This window comes from Podarcis vaucheri (assembly GCF_965113315.1).
Source record: "Podarcis vaucheri genome assembly, chromosome: 15".
Taxonomy (NCBI): domain Eukaryota; kingdom Metazoa; phylum Chordata; class Lepidosauria; order Squamata; family Lacertidae; genus Podarcis; species Podarcis vaucheri.
Genome location: NC_138753.1, coordinates 30,410,640 through 30,422,570, shown reverse-complemented (window position 1 = coordinate 30,422,570; position 11,931 = coordinate 30,410,640). Strand labels below are relative to the sequence as shown.

Below are 11,931 nucleotides of genomic sequence, written 5' to 3'. Positions count from 1 at the left end.
GCTGATTGGCAGTAACTCTCCAGGGTTTCAGGAAGGGGTCAGGAGACATTCCCAACCTTACCTAGAGATACTAGCGAGGACTTGGGACCTTCTGCATGCAAAGCACGTGCTCCATCACTGAGCTATGGCTCCTCCCCAAACAACTAAGAAAGAGAGAAAGAGAAATAAATGCCTTTTCACCTGGCAAAGCTGGCATCTTGGCCTGCACACACTTCCTCCAGTGTACCTGGTACAGAAGGGGAGGTGATGCCAACTGCTCTTCATTATATGGTAGCAAGAACTGGCGCTGCTCCCAGCGAGCTGAGGGGTGCTTCTCAGCCAAGGAGCCCTTGTGCCCAGTGGCCATGATGGGGTCAGGATTGAGATGGCCCCAGACCTGGACATATCTGGAACAAATGGAGAGGAGGCAGAGAAATTGGATCAAGAGCAGTTGCCCCTCCCTTCTGCACAAACAACACAACAAATGTCACTCTTCCCTAGTGGACATTTTATTAAATAAAGCACAGAAGAAAGCAATCTGTTTTACAGAAAGAGAATTCCAGGCAGACTGGGTGCAGCTCCGAAATCAGAAAGCTGCTCTGTTCATTTGTCGAGTGCAAAAGATTTGGCTGCTGTGATGGGCCTATCCCTTTGGCTCCAGCAGGGACCTCATCGGCTGGTCAGAGGAGTGCTGCAAAGGGGGAGAGTGGAAGACATAAAATGTTGGTGAACCACCCTTAACCAAGCTATACATGCCCCCACCATCCTTCCCTCCATGTCTGTTGCTTCCCCCATGACTCAGTTTTAGAAGTTCTTTGAGAGCAGGGATCTTCCATTGTTGCTCCTGCAGCTCTGTGAGGCGCCAAGTATTCTGGCAGGGCAATATAAAGAGATAAGAGAATCCATAAAGAGAGGGCAATTGCTCTGGTGTTAGTGGAGTCTTTCCAGGGGGCATGTTCCTTGCACAGCCTTGGGGAAATTTCCTTCCCTGGGCTGGGATGACTCAGGATGACCACATTCCCAGGTCCAGAAATTGATCTCCTAGTCTGGAACTGGGTCACGTGTGTCTGTTTTGAAGGCCTGGCATGGCCCTGGAGAACAGGGTCTGCAACAAGCAGCAGTGAAGTCCAAGATGAGCAACTGACTAGCAAGGGCAAGGAAGGGGACCCCTCATTGGAGGGTTCCCTTTCCAAAGGACCCCTCATTGGAAGCTTCCCTTTCCAAAGGACTTTACAAGGGACTGGTCAAGGGGCGGTACCAGGCTAGAGCCCCTTCAAGCTGTTGCCAGAGGAAAGGCACCTCTGAGGCCCCTCAGCCGCCATCAAACATACCAGATTTCAGACTGCATCATCTTCATCATCTCCTTGCCTAGAAAAGGGAGAGGGAGAAGACCACACCTCCGTTAACATGATCTGGGCGCCCTGCAGACTGCCTTCCATGCAGCCTGTGCCCAGAGAAGGGATGGGGCAGGGGGGAAATCCTGACAAAATTGCACCCACCTTCGCTTCCTCTTTCCTCCACAGCGGAAACGCCGACCTGGAATCAAAGAGACAGGATGAGGCCTCAGACAAACAAGAGTGCCCTGCCTTCCCCCATGGTGGGCACCATCTTCCAACAACCCATGTTTTCCTCAAGGTTTCCTTTACAGCCTGCTGCTGCCCCATAACCTCACTCTTCCCATCCCCACCCCCATTTAGCCCAGGAAGAGAGGCAGATTTAGGGGAGTGCAACAGGTTTGATCGCACTGGGTGCAGGGCATCAGGGGGCACTGCAGGCGGCACCACAATTATGGTGTAGAATGGAAGGTGAGAGGCAGAGGCACCACATTTTGGCTTTACACGGGGCGCTGCTGAAATTTGACAAGGCCTGCCACTGCCAGGAAAATAATCCCCAAATCTCTCCATTGCAGAACACTGGTTGGCCCACCCTGTGGCCCTCCCCACATCTTATCTTCCTGATGCTCCATTGCAGGGGGGGGGCTGCCACCCTCTCACCACCTGCCAACACTGGCCGAGCCTTGAATTTCATGTGCTGCTGCAGAACTGGAACTTTCCACTGAGATAAAAATCTAGCAAAGCTCAGGGATGGAGAAGTGTGTTTGTGTCTATGTGAGGGGGGAAGTGTTTAACTCTTTAACAGCAGGATAGGGGACCTGTGACATTGCAGTGACCCACAGACTGGGAATGGCATCACCAGCAGGTCAAAGGGGGTGGGGGGGTGGGGCTAAAACGGTAACTGCCACTCAGGCAGGCAGGAGGATCCTTCTTGGGATTTGGTAGGAAGGGGAGTTGCTTTGTGGTAGGACCCTTCCTCTCCTTTTCTGTTCCTGCTCCTGAGATCTAGCAGGTGAAGCTTTTCCTGGCGTAGAGATAACAATCAGTGTCAGGAGAAGCTCTACCTGCTGAACTTAATTTTTCCTGTGGAGCTTCAGTCTCTGGATTGGTCAAGTGTCAGCCAAGGGCTGAAGTTCACCAGAACCTTTCCCCCTCCCCACTCAAGCCTGGAGCCTGGGTGTGTGCTGACAGGCCACAGCAGATCTGCCTTCAGGAGAGGTGGGGAACAGGCCCCCCGCCCCCCTAGTTCACTTTCTCGCTGTGGGGTAGGGAGGGGCTGGAGGAGCACCTGTGACCAAATACAAGGATCTTCCTCTGGGGAAGTTCCACTGGATCACAAGGGCTGCTGGAATTTTCCTACAGCAGATCCCTGGGGTAATGACAGCAGGAAGGTGGGGGAAGGGGCACGGGGCACCCAAAGGGAGGGACTTTTGCACTCAGAAACCGCTCCTCTTTCCCACAAGCAGCAGGCATGGTGCCCCCCCCATACACCCATTTGCATGGGCCTTTGTGAACACACTTCAGGAGCATGCTGAGTAACGTCTTGCAGGTCAGGGGCTCTATCACTAGTTTGCTTGTTGTTGAGCTGGGCGAGGAAAGAAGCTGCTCACTCCCTCCTCCTTTCTGCCCCCAGAGACACCCACCCTACTTTGGCACTCTCTTTCCTCTGGTCTACACTCCCCTCTGCCATTATGTAGACAAGGCCACTGCTCACAACCACCCCAGAAAAAAATACAGTACTTACTGAGGATGATGGCAAGTCCAATCAGAAAGGCCACAACCGCAAAGATCAGGCCCCCATTGCGAATGGTTTCATAATCTCAGGGGGGAAAGAGGGGGGGAGAGAGAGTTAATCTAAACCAATGCAGCAGTTGCAGGGAGTCCCTCTGGCTCTGAGCACCAGCTTTCTTGGGAGCCGCCCCTCCCTGGCTAAATTACAGGGGAATTCAACAGAGCAATTAGCTGCTACATCTCTGCCAGTTTTGAAGCTGGGGGAGTGGAGCAGGTTTTGATACTTTACAGGGGAAAGGGAAAAGAACAAATTTGGGAGGAAGTGGAAAGACATACAACCCTCACTTTCCAACCCCAAACTTTATGACTTTAATAACAGGGAATGTATGGTGCATGACTCTGGTGGTACAATGTATATGACACTGTTGTAGTCTGTTTGTTGCGTTTGAAAGTATTGCTGCCTTTGTTTCATCTTTCAAATAATTGCAAATATAGTGGTACCTCGGGTTACATACACTTCAGGTTACATACGCTTCAGGTTACACACTCCGCTAACCCAGAACTAGTACCTCGAGTTAAGAACTTTGCTTCAGGATGAGAACAGAAATCGTGCTCCGGCGGCGCAGCGGCAGCGGGAGGCCCCATTAGCTAAAGTGGTGCTTCAGGTTAAGAACAGTTTCAGGTTATGAACGGACCTCCGGAACGAATTAAGTACTTAACCCGAGGTACCACTGTATAACCATGGTTTAAGCTGGATCTGCACCCAACCCAAAGTAAATATTTTCTAGGTTTTGCCATATGGGATTGGGCGTCAACCCCCCCCCCTTACTACAGTAAGCCAGCCGTAAGGGTAGCACAGCCCCCCTTCCCCACTCACTCCCTTTCCTTACCGTAAGAGAATTTGTCGACCGCGGTCTCGGGGAGCCTTTCTGGAGGAGAAAAAGGAGAGGGAAAAGTCAGGCTCGGAGCTCCCGCGGCAGCACTTGAAGCCATTGGGCGGTGGAACCCGAGAGCTGCGTCGGCGGCAACGGCTTCTTTCCAGCCGAGCTCTGGAGTCCTTGGCCGAAGAAGTTCCTCCTACCGCGGCGCCTGTATACTGGGGGAAGGAGCTGGACGTTCTCCTGTCGAAGGGAAAGACTGGCCGCGCTGCTTCTGCCGGAGGACCCCACCAGCTGTTTCAGGCTGCACAGCTTCCCTGCTCCTCTTCGTGGCTACTTCCACCCCCTAACTGCCGCCCGTCCGGGGAGGAGGGAAATGAAGGGACTGACCCCCACGAGAGATGGTAGATTCTCCTTCCTTGGAGGTTTTTAAGCAGAGCTTGGATGGCCACCTGCCATGTATGACCTAGCTGAGATTCCAGCATTGCAGGGGGTTGGACTAGATGTCCCTTGGGGGTCCCTTCCAAGCCTACGATTCTCTACTTCTATCACCCGCTTGCCCCACAGAAGTAGGGAAGCTGCGCCGAGCAGAGCACTGCCAAGGCAGGCAAAAGGCCCCCCCCCCCTACCATGGGTGCCTGGGGCTCAGTTCTAGGGGGAAAAGAAACTGGAAAGGAAACTCTAGGGGTGGGGAACTCTCCCTCTAACCCCAGGATTTCTCCATTGCAGACGGAGGGAGGACAGGACCCTGAATCCGGAAAGCATGGTGGGATCCTGCGCCGAAGTCAAAGCTGCCCCGTTCCTAGAGGTGCTGCTGCGGTTGTGGGAACCGAAGGAAAGCGCGTGGACCACTAGAGACTCGGTGTCATTATGCACCAACCCCCTCAGACCCAAGGTACAAGAAATGCAAGACGAGCCCTACAGCAGCTGGGCCAGGCCAGCGGGGACCCATCTCCTCCAGCATCCCTTCCCCCAGTGGCCAACCAGACGTCCCAATGCAAGCAGGACCCAAGTGCAACAGCAACTCTCCCCTTCCGAGGTTTCTAGCAACCGGTACTCAGGAGCACACAGCCTCCGACAGTGGAGGGAGAACAGAGGCATCGGGGTCAGCAGACTTTAACAGCCTTCTTCTCCTCCAGGACTCTGTCTAATTAATTCTCTTTTAAAGCCATCCAAGTTGATAGCCCTTACTACAGCTTGGGAAGCGAATCGCAACACTCCTTCGCCTGTCCTGAGCCTTCCAACATTCAGCTTGGTTGGATACGAAGGACTTCTAGTGCTATGACAGATGGAGTTTCTCCCTGTTCGCTTTCTCCACGCCGTCATTTCATTTCACTTTTAAATTGTATACCGCCTTTCTATTCTACAATACCCAAGGCGGTTTACAAGCTGAAGAAACAGAGAATGTACACCTTGTAACACATCACCTTATACACCCGTATCTTAAGAGAAGCCCTGCTCGCCTTTTCTCCTTGATCCTTTCGGCTGCCCTTTTGCTGATCCTTTTCTCTAAACTAAAAAACGCATACCCTTGATCCTTTCGGTTGCCCTTTTGCTGACCTTTTTCCCAGCTCTACAATGTCATTTTTTCAGGTGAGGCCACCAGAACGGCACAGCTTCGCCCTCCAACAGGGTCTAAGATGGGCAAAGAATCCATAGGGAGGGGTATTTGCTTTCCTTTCCAGCATTTTTCTTCTGCTGCTTGAGTTAGGATTTTGCGCTGGGGACGCGTGAGGGAGCGGAGAATGGATGCGGGACCCTCTCAGTCTCTTCGCCCCGAGGGAGAGGGAGAGCAGCTCTGCTCAGCCGGCCAAGCAGGGGCGGGGAGGGGCGCTTACCGTCTGCCATCGTTCAGCTGCCGCGGCCAGAGGGTGTCTGGAGAGGCAGAGGCAGCGGAGCGTCCCTTAAGGGGCGGCGGGGACAAGGCTCTATTAACCATTAATGGGGCCCGTCTAATGTTTAGCCCAGGCAGTCACAAGGTGAAGCTGCGGAGGGAGGGGCCGAGGGAGGGACGGAGGGCGGCCCGGGGAAGGGAAGGGCCTGGACTGCCCGCAGGAGGAGAGTACCAAAGGAAGCAGGCGGAGGATGCCCAGCAGTTGCCTCACTGTCGCCATCTGTGCACAAGGGCAAATAAGGGCCTTGATGTATTTGCTTAAAAGCATATTGTGGGTTGGAGCCCCACACTGGGCAAATGATTCCTGCATTGCAGGGCGTTGGACTAGATTACCCTTGTGGTGCCTTCCATAGCGCATTGTATAGTAGAAACAATAAAGCAGGATTATAAAAATAGGCTGCATCAGACTGAAGGCCCTCCTTGTCCAATATCCTGTCCTCAAACAGACCAACCAGATGCTGCAGTGTGAAGTCCACAAGCAGAACAGGAGTGCACCAGCCTCTCCCACCTAATATCCCCAGAAGCAGGTACAGTGGTACCTCGGGTTAAGAACTTAATTCGTTCTGGAGGTCCGTTCTTAACCTGAGGTACCACTTTAGCTAATGGGGCCTCCCGCTGCCGCCACACCACTGCCGCATAATTTCTGTTCTCATCCTGAAGCAAAGATCTTAACCCAAGGTACTATTTCTGGGTTAGCAGAGTCTGTAACCAGAAGCGTCTGTAACCTGAAGCATCTGTAACCTGACGTACCACTGTAGTTCAGAGGCATACTGCCTCTAGTATTGGATATAGTACAGTACCTCCTTTAACTAGTAGTAACCACTGAAAGCATTATCCTCCGTGAATTTGTCCAGCCCCCTTTAAAGCCATATAAGGCAGAAGGCAGGAGCAAAATTGGTTTCACTGTGCACTGCGTGAAGAAGCTCTTCCTTTTGCTTCAGGGGATGTTCTTGGGGTTAGGGTCTCTATCCAGGAAATATAAGTCTTTCACCAAAGTAATCACCAACACAGGGAGGGTTGCAGGTACTGCACAGTCCAAATACATCAAAGTCAAGTTCAGGAAATCATTCTAAAACCAAATGTGATCCCTGAACAGGTCAAGAAACAGGTCAAGGTCAATATTGCAATGAGTTCAGCAAGGGGGCATGGAATATACTCCAGAACAAGGAGCAAGAGACCTGTGTTTCTAGCAAGTAGAGGGCTCAAAGGGAAGACATGAATTGCTCTGGCTTTCTAGACCACACGCTAACCCCAGCTACTGGTAGTAAAGGCATTCCAGGAATTGCTTACTCATGAGTAGACCACTTACTCAGGGACTCTGGGACCGGGTCCATAGGTAAATGCCATGCCATTGCTCCTTGGTCTTGACCTGGTTTTTTGGGTGCCACGTGCCAGCATTCTCAAAGATAAGGGTGGCTCCACCTTCTCCTCTGACAGCTCCAAGGGTTCGTCAGCCGGTCTCCCCCCAGAAGTCCCATCAAGAGGATCCTCAGCACAGGCTCCAGGAGACACTTCTTGCTGCTCAAGTTTCTTGAGCTGTGGGGTATCTGGTTCATCCTGAACATACTCGGTGTCTGGCAGCAAGCCAATGCTAGGCTTGAAAGTCCTGAATCTTTGAACATTCAGCTTCCTTTGATAGACTGATTGTATTCTGAAATTCTGAAGAGATGCAGACAAATTTCTCTCTGTCCACTCTCTGAGTGCATTCCTGACAGCCTTATGGGAGTTCCATGCATTATGGCTGGCAGTCCTGTTGGAACGCTTGAATGCAGAGAAGACCTACCCTCACATCCCATCCCACACTTGGAAGGGCATGCTTGGCTCCCTGGTTTCTCAAAGCCTGGGAGCAATGAAGTGGCTGGGTCAATAAGGTGTGTTGAATTTTTCAACTTTAAAATTCCCAAATTGAAGGATGCTAAAAGGTTGTAAAACGTGACTTGGGAATTCAAAAGATATTTTGGTTAAATTAATACCATTTAATTTTGTTTGGTAAATAACTACATAAAAATATTGACCTTTGAACGTTTTTGTGGAATTTCCAATACAATTAAACTTGTCTTATTAAAAGGTTTTGTGGGGGAAAGTGTGTAAAATTGCATGAAAATCAAAATTTCAAAACTTGACAAACTTTTGATGTCTTCAACTGCAAGTGTAAAATTTTTATCTGCGTTTGGCTGCTATGCAGATGCTGGTTGCAAGAAGAAGAAGAAGAAGAAGAAGAAGAAGAAGAAGAAGAAGAAGAAGAGAGTTTGGATTTGATATCCCACTTAATCACTACCCTAAGGAGTTTCAAAGTAGCCAACAATCTCCTTTCCCTCCCCGCCCCCCACAAAAAACACTCTGTGAGGTGAGTGAGGCTGAGACACTTCAGAGAAGTGTGACTAGCCCAAGGTCACCCAGCAGCTGCATGTGGAGGAGCAGGAAGCAAACCCAGTTCACCAGCTTACAAGTCTACTGCTCTTAACCACTACACCACACTGGCTCACATTAACTGTACGTGTTCTAAGGAGATGAAGATCCTTGTGAAGGAACTTCCTTTCACTAAAGGTCAGAGAGAGAAGACTGGTTCTATTGGACCACATCAGATTGGCTTGCCAGATCTACCTGAGCATAACAGACAAGTCAAAAAGCAGAAGTGGCAAGAAGACAAGAAAAGAAGGCTTGCTGCATATAAGCAGAGAAGTAAGCAGGATGGGTTCAATGCCATCAAATTAAATAATTTTATCTGCTAATGAAAATGAAGAACAAATAGCTGATGCCCAAGATGGAAATGGTGGAAGTTATGAATTGAAATTAGGAAAACCAAGTATTTTTTCCATTTCTAATAAAAATACAGAGTACAACACATTAGAAATACATAATGTTGCCATGCAGAGCATCATATATGGTATTGGCCTGTGTGCCACAGCTGTCATCAGCACAGCCACCTTTATAGATGCTGCCTTGATCACTGAAGAAGACAAGAGACTTGTAGTTGGATCACAGTAAAGTCAAGAGGGCCAAAGAAAAAGTTATGAAATCCCTGGATCAGGAATTTGATTATCTTTGTCAGAAAGGTGAAATTGACTGCATCTTATTTGATGGTCGCTAAGATACAACTAAAGTTATACTGAAAGCAGACAATTCACATCAGCAGTTCCTCCTGAAACTTGTTTAAATTTCTTATTAATTGGGTGTCATTACTTTCTAATGTATTATGATTACAAGGTAATGTTGCATGCTTAGATATATTTTATGCAAAGAAACTAAAATTTAAATTAGCATTATCTGACTTCTTCAGAAGGCGAACTTGAAATTATTCGGTGTCTCCCTAGGGCAGTTTATGTGCTTTTTAATCAAACATAGATTTGCCAAGCTAAATGTTGCTCAGTCACAAAAACAATAGCAGATGTGAATTCCTCACACCCAAAAACATATTTTTAAGACCCCCTACTGAATAAATTTGCAAAAAATAAGTTTCACCTCCTAAAAAGATACTACCTACCGGGGCACAGGTAGAAAGATCAGTGGTGTAAGGAATCTCATGCCGGAACTGCTTGAGAAGGAGCCACAGCCCCATGGCAATGATGGCAGCAAAGGAAGCTCTCATTGCATCAGTAATGGATTGCGCAGGCTGGCAGTGGTGCTTTTCTGAATGGAAATTGCATGCTGGTCCCTGGTAGGGGACAGAGGAGCCTTCACATGCTGCTGCAACCAGTTTGCAAACCACTTTGCAGATAAAAATCAATCATATCTGCTCCAGCTTGGAGTCCACATTATTCACAGATGCTGCTATTAAGGATGGTCCCATGATTTCCGCTTGTCAGGTTCATAAGACCACGGTTCAGTTTGCTTGGCCTGAGGATGTGGGCAGAATACCTGAAGAGGTGAGTCCTGCCACTTGCTTGCATGGCCTATCCCTGTTGCCAGAGTGTATTGAGTTAGCTCTTGGGGTGGCTGAGCTACTCAATGGATAGAGAAGCAGCCTTTGGGCCAGTATTTTTTACCTCTTTGTTAGCTTACCTCAAATGTATCGCTCTTGGATGAAGTTCTTAAGCAAACAATGGCAGCCCAGCTAAGGCATTTCTGGTTGAGACCCATCCCTTGGGTCCTTTTCAATCTGGCTTCCAGCCTGAATTTGGGGTGTAAACTGTTTTGGCCATCTTGACTGATGACCTCTGCCAGTCCCAGCTTAAAGTGCGGTCAAACCCTTAGCGGCCAAGGCATCCAAAGGGCCATAGCCCCCCCCCTCCAGCCTTGCCAGCTTTCTCTGAGCTTCAGCAAAAGAGCAGAGAAAGCTTTGTGTGACCTCACTCCCCTCTGTGTCCTTCCTGGGCTTCCACAACTCAGTGTAATGATGGCATGTGGGGCTACAGCAGATGCACAATGTGTTTTTCGCTTCAGCTGAGGCTGCTGAAGAAGAGGAGGAGAGGACAGAGGGTAAAGAAAGAGCTGTGAGCAGAGGGACCAGCTGGGAAGCTTAACAAACCTGCTGTCCCTGGAACCAGGTGTGGAGAGAGCAGCTGAATGGGACACAGCTGGCGGCAGTCTGAGGAAGTACCATTCACCTTGGCTTTGTCCGAAGAAAGCAAGTCTTGATTAGGCTGGTGCCTACTGTTTCCAGGAACTCTTCTCGTTGTGGGTGAGATGAGAGTTTGTGTGGACTCTAGGTGAGAACCCAGAGGCTGAGAAGCAGGGTGTATCAGAAGGAAAATGAACTGATACCGATTTTTCTATATTAGTAACTTTGTATTAATGTAACATTTTTATATGTAACTGTGTATTTTTGTAATATTTTGTTTTAGTTATCTGTTGTTTTTGTTTTCTGTATGATGCTTAAGAGATATTTTTAAAATATATTAAGCTGTATAGAGATTAAATAATAATCAACAACAACAATAATAAATTTCCACTCTTCCTTCCCTATATTGGAGATCTCTCTTGCAGTTTCTGGTTGCTTTGCTAGATTCATTTTCATGTGTGTATAAATACGTATATATGTATTGTTTTAAGTTGCTTTGAATGTTTGGTTAAACAGAATGGTGGAGGAAACGCCATAAATATGGGGGCTGAGAGAGCAAGATCCACACCAGCAACTTCCAGAGGGTTGGTCTTTTCATTTCCTCTGCAAAACAGAAAAGAATCTGATGCCCGCCCCCTGCTTACTTCAAAGCAGACAGATTTATTCTTATCGGAGGGAGAGCTGAAAGGAGTGTGAATGTAAACAAACACCAGGGAGAGGCCTCAGCATCTTTCCTTAAGTTGCCAGTGGTGGTGCTGAGTCCCAGGCAACAGATGCTGAGTGCCAGAATCACCCTCTCCCCAAACTGCACACAAACCTGCAGCTCAATAATCCAAGTGCCAGTTAGGAATGAGAAGGTCTTTGTTCTCAAGGTCTGTCAATCATTGACTGCCCAGTCAGGCATCAGAAGAGGGGTTAGTTTTATGGCAAAAACAGCCCTGGGGCTCAGAAAGTCTCCTTCTGTACCTGGAGTCTCAGGGTAGGGTGACCATCTGCCCCCTCCTCATATTGTTCTTAGCCAGCACCCATCTAAATTAAGGCTAATGGCTTTATCAGGAGGAGTCTAATGTCTGACTGTTCCACACACCCCATGGATGTTGAGTGTGTCTGTGTGTTGCTCAGAGTGTGTGGATCCTTCATGGAGGCCCTGGTGCCAGAGTGTGGGAGGGCCATTGTTACAGGCTATTGATTGCCTCTTCAAGGGCAGAGGGAGACAGATGGCTCTTCCACTGGAATTGGCTCCGAGCAAAGCTAATGGAATGTGACCATGATGGGCTCATAAGTAGGCTGTTTCCTCCGTTCTCTCTGCCTGTGGTGCTCCTTCCTGCCCATGCCTAGTGGGAGAAACCAGATGCTGCCTTTACTGAGTGAGCAAGTGTGCAAGGACCCATGTTCCTGTTCCCACCACACCCGATGGGGACCTCTCCTCTCTCTTCCCTGGCTGCTGCCGTTTAATTTTCAACCAGGGCTACAATCCACAATGAGACTCTCTCCTGCGCTGTTGCTCTCTGGCCTGGATTGGCTCAATACAAGTTTGTGCAGTGACCCCGGTGACCTTGCATGAGCAGAGGCAAGAAACACAGATTCATTAGCATTGTTACAAGAAATTAAGCT

At 49.1% G+C, this 11,931-nt stretch overlaps 1 protein-coding gene across 2 annotated transcripts; it reads right to left on the bottom strand.

Annotated features, from left to right (window-relative positions):
• Window positions 1-466: 466 nt before the first annotated feature.
• On the bottom strand, window positions 467-4,501 carry FXYD2 (FXYD domain containing ion transport regulator 2). Of its 2 annotated transcripts, none has more exons than XR_014214007.1 (5): window positions 3,935-4,501; window positions 3,058-3,132; window positions 1,479-1,515; window positions 1,238-1,347; window positions 467-670 (listed from the first exon to the last, which is right to left on the bottom strand). XR_014214007.1 is itself a non-coding variant. In XM_082200872.1 (5 exons), the coding sequence occupies exons 1-4, from the start codon at window positions 4,035-4,037 to the stop codon at window positions 1,317-1,319; spliced, it is 246 nt and encodes an 81-aa protein (XP_082056998.1). In that variant the 5' UTR covers window positions 4,038-4,476; the 3' UTR covers window positions 467-670; window positions 1,311-1,316. The 2 variants fall into 2 exon arrangements, 1 of the variants encoding a protein (XP_082056998.1); XM_082200872.1 differs by having other exon boundaries at window positions 1,311-1,347; window positions 3,935-4,476.
• Window positions 4,502-11,931: the final 7,430 nt, after the last annotated feature.